Source organism: Squalius cephalus, assembly GCF_949319135.1.
Source record: "Squalius cephalus genome assembly, chromosome: 8".
Lineage (NCBI taxonomy): Eukaryota > Metazoa > Chordata > Actinopteri > Cypriniformes > Leuciscidae > Squalius > Squalius cephalus.
In genome coordinates, this window is record NC_137129.1 from 38057444 (window position 1) to 38075360 (window position 17917).

Genomic DNA, 17917 nt, shown 5'->3' on the forward strand with positions numbered 1-17917 from the left:
TTTTTGCTGAGATATAATATATAATATTTAGGTTATGTTATATTTAGCTGCAGTCTTGTGAGACTTTCTGACCATTGAGGTTTATGTTTTTGCAACAAGCTTCCTGGAAATACTGCTAAATATTGTTTTCATAAGATATAGAATGAATATAGTTTAGAAACAGGAGTTTATATCCTAGATCGTGATCAAACCTTCTGTTACAGTAGTTCAGGCAACAGCACGGTTTGCCGCAGTGGGGGAGAAAAAAAGGCAGCTGTTGCCTAGCAACGGCCAGTGACCAGCCGTCACGAAGTGTTGTAAATTTTCTCGTGTTGCTAAAGTGTCAAATCGGAACACCAACTCGTTGCTACATTGAGAACAAGGGTCTGTTTGGAGACACAGTATTGTTTTAATGCTATTTATTGCTACATTCGGAGTGTGTTTCTGCCTGTTGGTGCCCAAGTGTGTGTGTTTGTAGCAAAGGAGCATGGGAGAAGACGAGTGTCATCAACACAGATTCATTTCTTCGTCACTTCACTTGTTTTTCTCATGTCTGTAGAGAACTGTCATTCAGCCATCTCTGTGACAGCCCAAACCTCATTTTAATGTGCTCTCAGAATATTAACACCGCAGCATCCCATAATTCCCAGAATAAAACCAGTTTTACCCCGACTTTGAGCATATGAATACTCTAATTGTTCTGCTTTTAGAGCGCTGTTCGTCTAGACATGCAGTTAAACCATGCAGAAAATTCACAAATTAAATCTCTTAAATATTGCAGAAGTTTCTCCTAGAGAATAATGAGATTAAATGGAGAGCAAAATTTTACTCCTGAGAAATTTCTCCTGAGAAAAAGACTCATATTTGTCTCTTCTAGAGGTTGAGAAAAGATCTCAATGATGTCTTAAACTGTGCTCAGACTTGCAGAGAATACTAAAGTTTGCGATCAAAAGATCTCAATATGAACACAAACTTGTCTCATCATATTTTTGTAAGACTAAATAATCTGAGCGATTTACACAACCGTTCAAAGGTTAAAGTTGGTAAGATTTTTTTTATGTTTTGAAAGTAGTCTCTTATACACATCAAGGCTGCATTTATTCAATCAAAATTATAGTAATATTATGATTTTACATTAATTCTATTTTAATACAATTTAAAATGTAGTTTATTCCTGTGATCAAATCAAAGCTGAATTTTCAGCATCATTACTCCAGTCTCCAGTGTCACATGATCCTTCAGGAATCATTCTAATATCATGATTTGCTGCTCAAGAAACATTTCTGATTATTATCATCAATATTGATTATATATATATATATATATATATATATATATATATATATATATTTACATTATACTTTTACAAGGATTCTTTGAAGAATAGAAAATATTTGAATTTATTTGAAATGGAAATATTTTTTAACATTTTTCTGTCTCTATCCTTGCTGAATAAAATTAATAATTTCCTTAGAAAAAATCTTGCTGAACATTAACTTTTCAATGGCAGTATAAATAAATTATCGCTCTTTACTTTTAATGTCAACGATTGGCTCATTTGTGTCTACTTTTAGTTCTTACTAGACATTTTAAGAGAAAAATCTTAAATGAAACATGTATTAGAGCTCCATTTTGTCTCCTGATTTATGAAAGAGAAAACTTAAAATAAAGCATCAAAGTCTAACACACTTAAACTTTAGTTACTGTATGATTGATTTAACCAGCATGAGTAAGATTGCTGGTCAGATTCACTAATTAAGTTGAAACTTCAAGTCCCTTGAAGTTACAATGAGCCGATGAGCAAATAAAGTGTGTGAATGTGTGTGTAAAGAAGTACAGCAATCACAATATTCACAGCAGTGTAGATTCTGTGTCTTGCAGGAGTCCAGATCAAGACATCACTGTCAGTGTTCACTCAACGAAGGGCTTGAGAATTCCACTTCCAGTAACAGCCTCTCTGATTGGTCAGGCTCCTCGTTACTGGATGTTACAGCCAGCCGATTGGCTGAGCGCTTGCTTCGGCCCTTTGTCGAGTGACCTGCGGTATGTTGTCCACATGTGCCGATGCTAACAGCTCCCTCTTGTGTCAGCCCGCAGCTTGCGCCTGAGCCCGTGGGAGAGCCGCATCGTGGAGCGCTTGATGACGCCCACTCTTTCCTTTCTGGCTCGCAGCCGGAGCGTCGCCACCCTCCAGAACAGCAGCGACCCTCGTGAGTTACACAACACACATGCACTTAACATGTCAGGAGCTTAAAGTAATGGTTATACTCACCACATACAGGCACACACCCATGTAATGAGTAAAACACACATCATAAACAGGCCTCATTGAGTGCAAACAAGCAATTGTTCTTATTTGCTGAAATCAAACAAGAGATCTGCAGGTGAAAGAGTATGCACTTTCACCGGCTTCCATTGTTAATATTTTTAACCTTAGTTCAATGTAAAGCAGTTTTCGTTTCTAACCTTCTACCTGTTTCTACCTATTTTCTTGTGTTTGAGCTTAGTATGAGTTTGTCTAATGCATACATGAACGTTTAAATGTTTGCATCTGATGGAATTGCGTGTTTTTTTTTTATCTTTAAGATTTCAAATGAAAGTACATAAATTTCAGACCATATCAGCCAATAACTATTTCATCTGCTGATTTTCTCTTTGATGTTTGGAGTTACTGTATACTGCAGTGCACAGTTTCTCCTATTGTACATTTTGTTGAATTTACATAAAACAGTACGCACTTTTACGTCGAGTATACATTTTGCACAGAAGTCCCTTATTACCTCCGTGTTTAATTCAACTAGTAATGTCCAGTTGTCACTGCAGAAATAAAAATGGTTATTTTTCATTCTTTTTCATCCAGTTTTGTGTCAAAATGTCTGTCCATTTAAAAATCATAGTTTATTTTTTAGATTGGAATGCAAAGTCAAGTTGAGTGCAGTGCATTGTGGGATATTATACCCTGTGCTTTGTTTATGTACTGCATATTTAGGAATCTTACTGACCCTAAACATTTAAACACTAGTATGTATTATCTCAATTAAGTATGTAATGTTTTGAGTATAAGTGACTGTCTGTAAACATCTCTGTGTCTGATCTCAGATCAGTGTTCCCGCTCTGCGTCCGTGTCTCCTCTGACGCCCTGCTCCCATCATCATCCTCACCAGCACAGCGCTGAACGCTGGAGGGTCTCGGCCAGCACTCCCGACATCACACAGCGCGCGAACAGACGCAACTCCACACCGGTAAAACACAGTAACACAAACAATGCAGAAATATTCAGATAAAAATGCTAATATAAACTCCCGTTCAAAAGCTTGAGGACTGTATCTTTGTAAGATTTTTTTATGTTTTTGATTGAAGTCTCTAATTCTCACCAAAGTTGCATTTGTTTGATTTAAAATACATTAATATTGTAAAATGTTGTTACAATTTAAAATAAATGATTATATTTTAATGTAATAAATTGATATATTTTGAAAAGTCATTTATTCCTGTGATTTCTAGCATCATTACTCAGTTTTCAGTGTCACATGATCCTTCAGAAATTATTCTAATATGATTTGATGCTCAAGAAACATTTATGATTATTATCAGTGTTGAAAACAATTGTGCTGCTTAATATTTTCATAGAAAAACGTGTTTTTCAGGATTATTTGACTTTTGATTAACTTAATATATCTTTACTTATTAATTTACCTTTTAAAATAACTTAATGATATTAATAATATTATAATATTTCTCAAGAAAAAGTCCTGGTTTTCATGATTTGACCTTTAAAATGATTTATCAATGTTTTCCTCTAGTTTGAGAAGAAGAAGAAAGAAAAGAAAGACAAGGAACGAGAGAACGAAAAGGAGAAGAGCGCTCTTTCTAAAGAAAAGGTGGAGAAGAAGAGAAAATCCCAATCCATAACCAGAACAAAAACAGAAGCCAGGTGACTCTCTCTCTCTCTGTCTCTCTCTCTCTCTCTCTCTCTCTCTCTCTCTCTCTCTCTCTCTCTCTCTCTCTCTCTCTCTCTCTCTCTCTCTCTCTCTCTCTCTCTCTCTCTCTCTCTCTCTCTCTCTGTCTCACACACACACACACACACACACACACGCTCTCTGAGCTCTAAGCTGCTGCAGGTTAAGTACTGTGCTCTCGCGAGCCGAAGAGAGGCTCTGATGTGATGCAGCCCAGCGAGGCGTCTGGCAGGCTGTTCGTTTTTATACAGGCCTTTGTGTTCAGTTGCTTTGTGGAAAAAGTGATAAATTAGCCATTAAAGGATTAAAGCTGTACTCTTATTATGGCTGTCCATGTCCTGCCTGATTATTTACACTGAGTCCAAACCAGGCGCCAAGGTCTCAGTGTAATTTGTTTCCTCACTGAAAGTGACAAAATCCACATTATTAGTGATACTTGCTAAGGCAGGCGTCACTATTATTATTGTTCACACTTAGGGTTAGTGTATATATGTGTGTGTGTGTGTGTGTGTGTGTGTGTGTGTGTGTGTGTGTGTGTGTGTGTGTGTGTGTGTGTGTGTGTGTGTGTGTGTGTGTGCAATAATCAGGGTTAGTGTGTGTGTGTGTGTATTATATTATAATTTTTGAAGCACTTACTTACTGGAAATAATATGTTTTGGTCTATATTGGAAGGTTCTTCATTCTATTCTCGGTTATGAAGCTAAAAAACTAAATCTAAAACTTAAAAAATAAACCTAAATACAAATATCAAAAACTAACAAAAATGACAAAAGCACATTATTTAAAATTTTTATTAAATGAAAATGTAAAATATCAAAAGAATGTAATGGAAATCAGAATCAAAATACTAAGAAAATCTTTTTTTATTGTGGTTGTTTTGATGTATGTTGGGATGTGTTCTTAATTCTCTTCTTTTTTTAGCCCAAATATCAAAGCTAAAAACAGAGCTTCATCACCTGCGACGCCCAGGAGTCGTCCCCTCTCCCCCAATCCAGCGGCGTCCCCCAAACCACCCTCATCTTCAGGCCGGACTCCTCCTGGCACCAAGACCCGGCCTAAACGGGCTCAGACTCCCGCCCGCATACAGGCCCCCGCCGTCGCCGCTGTCGCCGTGGAAACCAAGGAGCCCCGTCAGGCTGACCCTCCCAAGGACACAAAGAGTGAGTGTGATCATCATGACGACCGAAGCTCTCAGATAAATCTGCATGACGGCTCAATGGTTTTCAAGGAGCCCAGGGCGACTTTTATAGCTTTAATATGTATGAACGAAACGCAAGTGCTTTTAAGGATTTTACTCTTCTTGATGAACTGTTTTTTTCTGTTTAGCTGCTCCTAGTGTTCCTGACATCACTGTCTCGTCTGCTCCGGCCACGCCCGTCACTACCTCTGCACCAATCACAATAGCTCCTCAGACACCAGAGGTGGCCCATGTGGCTGCCACTCCTTCTCGATCGCTCTCTCCTGAGCCCGGCCCTCCGACCGCCAAGCCCACAGCTGGGACCAATGATCCAGAGGAGGCGGCCAGGGTTTTGGCGGAAAAGAGACGTCAGGCACGTGAGCAGAGAGAGAAGGAGGAGCAAGAGAGACGAGAGCAGGAGCAGAAGAGCAGGTTAGTTGATTGGAGAGTGTCAGTCTTGCATATCAAACACACACTTTTCAAAGAACCGCTCATTTAGATTGACTGACATTTACTGTGATCACAGCAGAATTATTTTATACTTTATATTTATACTAAAATAACCCTGGTTGGCTGAGTTTCTGTTGCTTTTAATGGTGAATTTCCAGGATTTTTCCAGTTGTTTGTGATTATTGGAAAACAATAAAAAAAAAATTGAGATTGCATTCACAAAGAGCAAATTCAGAAATATTTTAGAGCTGATCATAACGAATAAATATATATATTTACATTTAGATTGAATAATTTATCAGACTGTGATTTACATGATTTTGTAAAAGATTTTATTCATTTCAGTTACTTACACATTTGATTAATAATAAATAATCAGACGGCCCATAAACAATCCATAGGTGTTCCTTCTTAACACTGTTATTTTAGTATTATTGAGAAACTATTCATATTTAGTCAATTCATATTTTCCATTTTTTATTTTCCATTTCATGCTTTAGTAATTTTGATGTTTCTTATTTGTATTAGTTTTTTTAATATGTCTATATAGTTTTATTTATTTTTATTTTAGTTAGTTATTTTTAGTATATTATCTTAAAATAAATGAAAATGAGAACTGAAGTGATAACAGGTTTTTTTTTTACATTTTATATTATTTTCAGTTAATGATTATTTTAATAATTATTTTATTTCAAGTAATCACAATTTTTTTTTTTTTTTTTTTTTTTATGGGTTCAGTTTTAGTTAAATATAATGACCCTGCATCTGAGGTGTTGACTAAGAGTATCGAGCATAAGTCTCTAGATGCTAACCCTGTCTCATCTTCATCCAGAGAGCTGCGTGAGGAGCACGCCAGACGTGAGGAGGAGGAGAGGAGGCGCAGGGAAGAGGAGGCGCGCTTCATGGCAGAGCAGCAGCGTCTGCAGGAGGAGAAGGAGGAGCAGGAGAGAGCAAGAGCCGAGCACGAGGAAAACCTGCGTCTGCAGAGACAGGTGAGCAGTGCATCATGGGTAATGGCTAACATTGATGACAGACTTCAAGTCAAATCCAAATAATGTGCATTGTGGACTTTTATATGGCCAATGACAATAATGAAATTTAGAAAGAAGATGGACAATGTGTTGCTGAATCAGAATCTACAAATTTGCTCAAATCAGCTTTGTTTCTTCTTTTCATACATGCATTCCAAAATCTTTTAAAATCCATCTGCAGTCTTCTGTAAAATCATTTGAATACAAAAGACCTTGAAGGCATCAAGGTGACCGAGGCACAGGCAGACAGAAGGGCATTAACGTGAGTGCTTTCATACGACGGCCTCAGCTCGAGTCTCCCGCAGTGCATTAGCAGCCGTTCAGACCCGTACACACACGAGAAGACGATACGCAAGCCTCCGGGCGACTCTCGTCTGCTGCCCTTCACACTCGCCATCAGGTCGCGCAGAGCCCCTCTGACATGAAGCCTGCGTGTGTTCTGGTTTGATCTGATCATGCAGGACAGGCCTAATGGCTCTGTTTGTGGCTCTCTGGACGTACAAAGGACAGCTGTGGTGTCTGAGCAGCATCAAAAAGGATTTTTTCAAGATCTAAACTGTGACAAGGGTGCAGATATGCATAAGCAGATTAAACTTGATGCCACATATGGATTTAGTGGCAATAAGATTAAGCTTAATAATTTTTTGCAGTGTACTTTAATGCATTTATGTCTTTAAATTGTATCTAATCCATTTTCTTAAATGCAGTGGTAAGATACTGTGTCTAGGTCAGTGTTATTGTAGTTTTATTTTTATACTATTATAATTTTTGTTAAATTGTTATATATATATAATTGATTTAATTTTAGTTATTTTAGTTTGTCACTGTGTTTTTTATTTTTTTTATAGAGATTGCATTCACAAAGAGCAAATTCAGAAATATTTTAGAGCAGATTATAACCGCATAAATTGTGTATTCATATAAATTTACATTTAGATTGAATAATTTATCAGATTGTGATTTACATGATTTTGTAAAAAGATTTTATTCATTTCAGTTACTTACCAATTTGATTAATAATAAATAATCAGACGGCCCATAAACAATCCATAGGAGTTCCTTCTTAACACTGTTATTTTAGTATTATTGAGATACTATTATAGTTTTTATTCATATTTTCAATTTCAGGGGCAAACTGAACTATACAAACCAGCCAAAACTTGAGTCCAGAGCCATAGAGAGAAAGAGTTGCGACACTCCCATAGACCTCCGTTGTAAAAAATGGCGGCGCTTTTAACCGCCTACTTCCGGGATTTGAAGATCGGATTAGTTCCAAACACTGTCATTTGGGCGTTGGACACCATTCACTTACATTGCTGCGCGTCGAGTTGTTCCAGAGTTAAGTTGCTGAAATATCGACCTCTTTTGAATTGTCAACTGTCTATATTGTATCAGAGGCCCTTTGCGATGCTTATACTGGTCTTCATTTGTACATGCACAGCGTAATTATTTATATTTTATGTTGGTTGTTTCAACCAATTTTCAATCACTGCCTGCTAGCTAGTGCGACTTCGTCAGCTGTGACAGTAAGAGTTCGGTAATGAATCGCTACCACCTTTATAGCAACTTTTATTTAATTTAATTTTTTGGGATACTAACTTTTCATTATGTTTTATTGTCTTGAGTGAAGCGGCTTGTGAGAACAATGCTGGACCTCTAGGATTGTTATGGCTATCACTAGTCCTGTCTGTTTCATGGATCACCTGCCCCTGGTTTTTGTTTTTCTTGTTCACACACACTCACACAAGCACACATTTTTGTTGTCTGTCATTGTTTAATAAAAAATATTTAAGCGAACTCTGAACGGACCGCCACGGCAGACCTCTTTGCGAAGGTAGGCTAATGGCTGAATCAAAATTTATAAGCAAAATCACGGGAATCAATAGCCTAATACAGCCCAGTTGTGCTAAAATAAATATCATGAGACGTCCATCATCAGATGAATGATATGGAAAAGTTAAGTTAGAGCCATTAAAGCCAGTGCTACTACCCATGCGAACATGAACACAAGCTTTTCCCTCCAAAAATATAGCCTAACTTATCTAAGTAATATACAGTATTTCGTTGTCACCCTGCCTCTCCAAATGCAAAACTGACATTAACAAAATGCAATAATGCAATAACAGCTGAAAAAGTACTTGGGTGTGTGTTTTATTTGATATTTATCGTTCAATAATGCGATCGCTGCTGTCTGTCCCATAGAAGAACATGACAGCCAGCGTATGTTTTGGAACTATTGGGGCTTACATGAACCACGTGACAGCCATAGCGGCGACATCAAAGAGTGTCGCAACTCTTTCTCTCTATGGCTCTGCTTGAGTCATGTCAAAGGGCTTATGGGAAATTTAGAGATTTGTGTAGGGGATTTATGGGTAATGAAGTTTTATTTGTATCTTTGCCAGCGAGAGGAAGCCGAATCCAAAGCCCGAGAGGAAGCGGAGAAACAGAGGATAGAAAGAGATAAACACTTCCAGAAGGAGGAACAGGAGCGCCTGGAGAGAAAGAAGGTAAAATGAGAGACTCCTCAAATGCTTTTATTGAAAGAAAATTGAAAAAAATCTCATTGCTCTCTAAGAGAAACAATTGAGTGGTTTCCCTTTTCTGTGGATTCGACTAACATCCATGTTCACCTTTCTAGCGTCTGGAAGAAATCATGAAAAGGACTCGTAAGAGTGACGCAGGGGTACAGGTGGGACACGTCTGTTTCATTAAGTCTGAATTAATCTCACACACAGAGCAAAAGGAGAATGAACCTGCTTTATTTGTGTCTTTGCAGAAAGACGTTAAGACTCCAGCTCAAGTGAATGGCAGAGTCTCTGACAACGGTAAAAATCGATTTGTATTATTGTGCATGTGACGTAAACCTTGAAAAAATAACTTTTCTCTATTAAAAATATTTTAAATGAGTTTAAAGGAAAAATATAAATCTGCTAATTCTCTTGTCTTGCAGTAATCCAGAAAAATCCTTCAGAAACTCTCCATAGTGGTGCGACAAATTTCAACCAATCACAAGGAGACGTGAAAATGAGGTAAACAAGACATTGCACGATTAATTGCATCATTTGAAATGTACTAAATACAGTGTTTTGAGATCATATCTAATAGAAATACGAGAATTACACCCATGTTTCTTTCTCAGCTCTGTGTCCTGGGACGCGGCACCCGTCATTAATGGTGTCCAGCCCACCAAACATCAGAATGGACTGTCCTCCAATGGAGAGGCAGCAGACTTTGAGGAGATCATCAAGCTGTCCAATCACAGTGGCAGTGGAAACAGTGGGCAGGGTCAACCTGCTGACCCAATCATGGCCTTTGAGGGAGGGGAACCGTTCATGATGAAGGCGGGACCTATGAAACCTCAACATGTGGCAGGTAAGATTGGACATTTTTAGATTAGATAAGACATTTTATTTAATTATTGTCATGACTAATTACCATAATACTGTAAAAAAAAAAAATACTGTTGTATTCTTGTAACGAATGCAACAGGGATTTAAACAACATACTCTGGATGTACACTGATGTATTAAATATTATACACTGCCCGGCCAAAAAAAAAGTCACTGTTTGGATTTAAATAGGCAAAGGTCTATGATTGGATCATTATTGCAGTGATTATTATATTTCTAGCATGTTATATGTTTGGCAACAGTTCTTCTAACCCTAATTGATGAGTATGTAGCTATTCATTTCTTAAACAACCGTGTTGGAAGACACATCATGACCATATTCCAGGATTCATCGGGCTCAAACTGTGAAAGAATGGTTAAATTCATTGAAAGTCTTTGGGATGTGCTGGAGGAGACTTTACAGAGTGCTGGACTCTTGCATTGGCAATACAAGATCTTGGCCAAAAATGTATGAACCTCTTGAAGGAAATAACATCACAGCATTTATTTTTCATGCTCCCTCCCAACCATACTTTCGCAATTTGAGCCTAATAAATCTTGACATTCTCATCCTGGAATCCTGGAATATATCCTGATACTGGTATTATGAAAAAATATGCTTGTTAATACCATATAAAACATGCCTGTTACAAGCATTTCAAAGCATGTTTATGAAAGTGTAAAATTGAAATGTACTGCAGTAACAGTTTAATCTATAATATATTATTGAATGATTATTTATGTGAATGGGATAGTTCACCTAAAAACAATTCTGTCATTATTGAACTCCTGTTGATAGAAACCAATCTGACTTTCTTCCACTGAACATAAAAGGAGATTTTTGGAGCTTGACTGTGTGAATCACTTCATTTTCATTAAATTGGAAAAAAAAACAGCCTGGGCATTTTGCAAAACATCTCTATTTGAGTTTCATGGTTCAACATGAGGGTTCTGGGTGAACAAACCTTTAAAGACTCAATTAAACATTTCTTTGTGTCTTTTTTTCTCTCTGCAGAGGTCCTGTGAGAGAGCAGAGCCTTCGGTGAGAGAAGAGAAGCCTTACGCTACCACTGCTTTCACCCATGACGTGTGCCAAACCAACAAAAAGACTGCTTTAACTTTAGAAACACAGCAAGACAGAAACCGCCGATTTCTGTGCAAGCACTTTGAGACAGTGGAGGAGAACCTTAAAAAGACACTTATATACATATACAACGTTTGCAAAAAGTCTCTGTCTATTTCACTGTGTGTCATGGTGCAAAGTTTCTTTAAAAAGTCACCTGCCGATTGTGTGGTGCACCTTAAAAGAGTCACTATATAATGAGTTTTAGAAAATACACGATGTTTGGCTATCATTATGATATTAATTGTTGTTGTTGTTGTTGTTGTTGTTATGATGTATTGTTATTGTTCTTTTAAATAGAAAACCGTGTGTGTCTTGAATTATTGCGTTATTTAACGTGTGGAGCATCAGAAGAGGGCGATATTCTGTATGTTAATGTATATTTGCCTGATTATGACAGACCTGTGGAATAAATCTTTATAAAAGGGACTGTGTGTTAAGTCAGTGCTTACACATAAAGACATGTTTTTTGTTTCCACAGTTTGTGTTGTGACATGAAATATGTTTGTGCAGCGACTCCACACGAGTGTTACTGAGAGTCAATTTAAGGTAATAAGAAATATTGTAAACTACATACACTCACCTAAAGGATTATTAGGAACACCATACTAATACTGTGTTTGACCCCCTTTCCCCTTCAGAACTGCCTTAATTCTACGTGGCATTGATTCAACAAGGTGCTGAAAGCATTCTTTAGAAATGTTGGCCCATATTGATAGGATAGCATCTTGCAGTTGATGGAGATTTGTGGAATGCACATCCAGGGCACGAAGCTCCCGTTCCACCACATCCCAAAGATGCTCTATTGGGTTGAGATCTGGTGACTGTGGGGGCCATTTTAGTACAGTGAACTGGCATGTTCAAGAAATTAATTTGAAATGATTCGAGCTTTGTGACATGGTGCATTATCCTGCTGGAAGTAGCCATTAGAGGATGCCCAATTGGCACTAAGGGGCCTAAAGTGTGCCAAGAAAACATCCCCCACACCATTACACCACCACCACCAGCCTGCACAGTGGTAACAAGGCATGATGGATCCATGTTCTCATTCTGTTTACGCCAAATTCTGACTCTACCATCTGAATGTCTCAACAGAAATCGAGACTCATCAGACCAGGCAACATTTTTCCAGTCTTCAACTGTCCAATTTTGGTGAGCTTGTGCAAATTGTAGCCTCTTTTTCCTATTTGTAGTGGAGATGAGTGGTACCCGGTGGGGTCTTCTGCTGTTGTAGCCCATATGCCTCAAGGTTGTGCGTGTTGTGGCTTCACAAATGCTTTGCTGCATACCTCGGTTGTAACGAGTGGTTATTTCAGTCAAAGTTGCTCTTCTATCAGCTTGAATCAGTCGGCCCATTCTCCTCTGACCTCTAGCATCAACAAGGCATTTTCACCCACAGGACTGCCGCATACTGGATGTTTTTCCCTTTTCACACCATTCTTTGTAAACCCTAGAAATGGTTGTGCGTGAAAATCCCAGTAACTGAGCAGATTGTGAAATACTCAGACCGGCCCGTCTGGCACCAACAACCATGCCACGCTCAAAATTGCTTAAATCACCTTTCTTTCCCATTCTGACATTCAGTTTGGAGTTCAGGAGATTGTCTTGACCAGGACCACACCCCTAAATGCATTGAAGCAACTGCCATGTGATTGGTTGATTAGATAATTGCATTAATGAGAAATTGAACAGGTGTTCCTAATAATCCTTTAGGTGAGTGTATGTTATATTATGGAAGCTTGTTTTCTGCTGGCTCGGACCAGACGGGATAGCCTTCATTGCCCTCGTGCATCGATCAGCCTTGGGCGTCCAACACCCTGTCACCGGTTTGAGGTTTGTTCCTCCTCAGATCACTGTTGGTATATTCTCAGCACTGCTGACCGGGAGCGACACACACAAGCCTTTCAGAGATACTCTGATCCAGTCGTCTTGCCACAGCAATCTGGCCCTTGTCAAAGTCACTCAGATCTTTATTCCTGCCCATTTCTCCTGCATCCAACACACTGATTACGAGAACTGAGGGTTTGCTTACCATCTAATCTACCCAGACCTTAATATATGGCCTTGTTAGGAGATGATCAATAATATTTGCTTCCCCTGTGACTGGTCATAATGTTTTAGGGAACTTGCACTTTTTAGATTGAGTAATAGCCTACTACATTAACCTGGAACGTTTTCAGACGTTTGCTTTGTTTCGAAACAGAACAAAATGTTACATTTTATACTTTTTCAAGTACAATTAAATGTGGGAACCTTTTTACTTTCAATCAAGCATGTTTTTGCTAAACACGTCAGCTTTAAAGGGATAGTTCACCCAAAAATGAAAAATCGGTCATCATTTACTCACCCTCAAGTTGTTTCAAACCTGTAAGAATTTCTTTTTTCTGCTGAACACAAAAGAAGATATTTTGAAAAATGTCTGTAACCAAACAGTTGATGAACCCCATTGACTTCCATAGTAGAAAAAAATACTATGGAAGTCAATAGGGTCCATCAACAGTCTTTTGTGTTCAGCAGAAAAAAGAAATTCTTACAGGTTTGAAACAACTTGAGGGTGAGTAAATGATGACAGAATTTTCATTTTTGGGTGAACTATCCCTTTAAAATGAATATTTTTTTGACAAGTGTAGACATACTCATATAATTCCTTGTGCAGTGAATAATTTCCACCAGTGGAGGGCAACACAATCCTTCAGCTCTGAATCTAAACTCCAGCCAAGTCTCTTATGTATGCTGAACAATATCCAGTTTCTACAGTACACTTGCATTGATCTTGCCCCATGTTTATGTATGTTTTATTTGGGCTGTTTGAAAATTAGGCTATATCTTCTCGCTCTCCAGTGAGTCTGTGCATGTGTACACCCAGTTCTGGTAGTAGCCTATAGTAATGCACATATGAAGAAAACACAGTGACAGAAAGCTAATATAGTGTATTATTTACAGCGGGGGAAAACATTGTGGTTATCCTTAAATCACATTTTCCCAACTCTGGCAACAACCATCCCAAGTTTCACCACCACACACCAACTGACATGGTGTTGGCCCTGATAGTCCGGTGGTCATCTCAAGCACTGTATTTTTAGATGGATGATAACAGATACAAAGTGAGTTATGACTAAGGATGGCACTGCCAGCTGGATATTAATTCATTTGGCATGACAGGAATGAACATGATCTTAATGAGTGACAGAACACGCCATCTGAGTCCACAAAAAACTGCTCTCAGGTTTGCAATTGATTTGGATAACCCTTAGGAAAATTCTGTTGCTCTTTTAGAGTTTAGGAGACTTTTCAATTCATGCATCAACTTTGTCGTAGATGTTTCTCCTAAAACTGTTGGGGGAAGTTAAAATAGACACAAATGCAGCTTTAAAATCAGATCATTTTCTCTTGGAAGATGAGAAATGTTTGAGTTCATGCTGAAATCTATGACTTTTAAAGCAGATTTTTGTATGTTGGAATATCTGAGCAAAGTTTGAGACTTTTTTAAGATCACTTTTGAATATCTAGATGAGACACTTGAGAACATGGGTTGAGAACATTCTTTCCTATGTTCCTATATGTTTCCCATAAGCTGCAATTTTAAGAGGGTTAAACTCCAAAGTTGTAAAGCACAAAATTCTGATGCCATTTATTTTATCAATATCATTATTTTTTATCTAAATTCCAAACTTTTACTATTAAAAATAGTTTTCGTTCATTGAAATAAATATTAGATGAAAAACTTACAATTAAAAAACTTGAAATGCAGCCTTGGCAAGTAACTGAAATTTAAACTAAATACTAAAATATAAAAATAAAAGTAAATCAAAATATTGATAAATACTAAAATAGTATATAAACTACTAATCTTACCACACAATTTTGCATTGCAAATTGACCAAGTTGGCTGAATCCAAAGTTCATATTTGTCTCTAACCTTTGACCTTTAAAGGCCTGTTAAACAGTATGTTGTGCCACAAAGCCTTGGCGCACAAGATGGACGACATAAAGCCTCACTGGAGTCACTGCAAGGTGTGAAGACAACTGAGAATTCACTGTCTGTTTGTTTTGGTTGCTGTTGATAAGTGTGTGAATGAGTGTGTAAATGTGGGTACATGTGTGTGCGCGCTGCATGCATTTGCATCTAAGCACACTCTATGTGTTATATTATCAACCTCTCTATTTAAATGTGGTCTTGCAGCATGTTTCCGTCAACCACACATTTGCTTCAAACAAACGAAGTTGCCTTGTTTTATGCCTCTATATACGAGCTGCACTGTGAAATATTCTTTATAAGGTGTCCAGTGTATCTCTTCCTTTGGGTTTTAGGATAGAGGTTCCTAAATACACAGAGTTCTGTGGCCAGTTTGGTTACTATTGTGGATTGTATTTTGATTATTTGGTTGATGTCATTGATAGTAGTAATGTGAGCCAAGCTTGAGAAAACTTTGTGCAGAGCAGAACCAATGTATCGGACAAACTGTATGAACAGTGAAATATTATTGAAACCTTCACTAAAGAAAAACAGCAAACTCTACAATCTGTCATTCATAAAAATAGGTTGAAATAATATTTGATATGATTTTATTTGATTTACCAGCATGAATCAAATCCAGTTCACTTTGAGTCATTAGCCTAAAGGGATTCACATGTTCCCGCCTTGCACTGTAAATGTTTACACAGTGTGTTCAATCAAGACAATATGTGTTTTCTTAAAAAAATTAATGTGGCTGAAAGTCGAATTAAATTGAATTATTATTTTTTTTTTTTTGCCTGCAGCTGAATTGTTTACATATCAGTGTTATTTTAGTATTGTTATAGTATTTATTAATATTTTGAATTAGCCTTTTTATATATATTTTTTTCATTCTAATTTTATTTGATGTTTCAGTAATTTTGTTATTTGCATTTGCCATTTTTATTAGTTTTTGAAATATTTCTATTTAGCTTTAATTTTTTTTATTTCCGTTTTAGTAATTTTAATACATCAACTTAAACTTATTTCAATAAGTTTCCAAGGCAATTTTAAGTTTTTCATCTAATATTTATATTTAATTCAAATTCACCTTTTATTCAAATACTGTTTTAAGTTAATAGTGACAACACTGTTCTAAATATACAATATATTTCTGCTTATCCCTCACGAGCTTGGTGACAGTCAGAAGCTCTAATAATAATGTTCTACTCATGGAAGGACCAATAATAAACACTTTGTGTAGTTGGTTCTTTTAATAAACTTCATATAGCAGGCTGAATGCATCTGGCATACAAGAAATGACTTCGCATATATAGCTTCGTCCATCAAATACAGGAAGTTCTTTGTTCACTGCATATGCGCTGCATTTACTTTTGCTTTCTGTCATATTCCTTCCACTCCTGAACACTAGAGGTGAGGCTGCTCTCTTTGTTTTGTTCATATTTCTCTTGTGCATGTTTGAACATGTTTTTAAGAATAATTTAATGTGATAATTGTTGAGATGAAAATGTATGCATGCACTCATGCGGCTTCACTAAAATTGTAAAGGCCTGGAAATGGACAAACTAAACACCCTGCAAGTTAAGCAGAACATTGAGAAAATGTCTCAAAGGTTTTTATTTTTTGCTAGCTTGTCCTAAATCATTTTCATGGGATGTAGAAACCTGAAAGAGAAATATGGCTTTAAAAGACATTGCTTCTGAACAGAGAGTGGGGAGAAACAGCACATGGGTTTTAGAATGGAAAAATAGTTCTTAACTGAACACAAAACCACAAGATGAAGTTTCCACTGAACGTGTGCTACACTCTTTCGAAATATATAACACAGGAACTCACTCTAAATTTGGTTGTGGTGCACATGTAGATATTTAATTGTGGTTTTTCACATCGAAAAGCTTTTTCTAGCTCATGCTTTGTTTCATCACACACGTTTCTGCTTTGCATGTGTTCAGGTTTGAGCATCCAGGCGCATTCAGTAGTTCATCTACATCAAAAATAAAGACTTTATTGGAGATGAATTAAGCTAACATCAAACTGTCTGGATGCAGTTACCCCCCTAGATCAGTTTGGGAATGTAAACAGTTTGCCAAAATGACAGGCAGGATTGCAGCCGTGCTGCGCAGCGATCTTTCATTTATTCAGAACATGACACTCACTGATAACATTACAGGCCTCCAGTGTTCAGGCCATATGAATGACAGAATAGAGTTCAAATTGGTCAATTTTTATTTATTTATACTTTTTTTTGACATAATTGATATCATACACCCCTTGGGCAAGACCTCTGGTGATTTAAATACAGAGTTGAAATTGGCTCCAAGTATATGGCTTTCAGGTTTATGATCCCAAAATTACAATTAGGATATATAATAATTAGGCCTATCAACCTGAATCTCCATATATATACATATACATATATTTAAAGACATGATCATATACATTTTTAATTTTTATATTTAGTTGTAACATACACACTGCAGATCTTCACCAGAAACGTTCTCTGGCCCTGTTGCGGATTACTATTTTGCAGCTGCCAGCAGTCTTAGAGAAGAATGTTTATCTATCTCTGTTTTTTAATATGATTATTGGAAGCCATTGTCAATGGCATACTATAGCAACATGCATAGTGTACTGTATGAGACTATGCCAAGAATAACCTTTAGTTGTGTTTCTCAACCTTGTACCGGTAATTTAAAATCGGTGTAGCTGCAGTGTAACAAAGGAGAGGGGAAAAAGAAGAAGAAAAATGAACCATCTAAAAAAGGAAATGGAGATTAGCATATAGGCTAGCTAGCAATGTTTAAAACTGTATCCAACTTCCTGAAACACATTCAGGAAACACGTGCACACG

General features: G+C 37.2%; 1 protein-coding gene across 4 annotated transcripts in view; it reads left to right on the forward strand.

Annotated features, from left to right (window-relative positions):
• The window catches only part of map7d1b (MAP7 domain containing 1b), a 41170-nt gene extending 29633 nt beyond the window's left edge, over positions 1-11537 (forward strand). For all 4 annotated transcript variants that reach the window (XM_079879669.1, XM_079879666.1, XM_079879668.1 and 1 more), the window contains 12 exons: positions 2070-2189; positions 3079-3221; positions 3783-3913; positions 4860-5098; positions 5265-5547; positions 6398-6557; positions 8999-9103; positions 9235-9285; positions 9373-9421; positions 9547-9625; positions 9736-9968; positions 11001-11537. In XM_079879669.1, the coding sequence (XP_079735795.1) occupies positions 2070-2189; positions 3079-3221; positions 3783-3913; positions 4860-5098; positions 5265-5547; positions 6398-6557; positions 8999-9103; positions 9235-9285; positions 9373-9421; positions 9547-9625; positions 9736-9968; positions 11001-11011 (1604 nt within the window). In that variant the 3' untranslated portion in view covers positions 11012-11537. The remainder of the gene's footprint in view (positions 1-2069; positions 2190-3078; positions 3222-3782; positions 3914-4859; positions 5099-5264; positions 5548-6397; positions 6558-8998; positions 9104-9234; positions 9286-9372; positions 9422-9546; positions 9626-9735; positions 9969-11000) is intronic.
• Positions 11538-17917: the final 6380 nt, after the last annotated feature.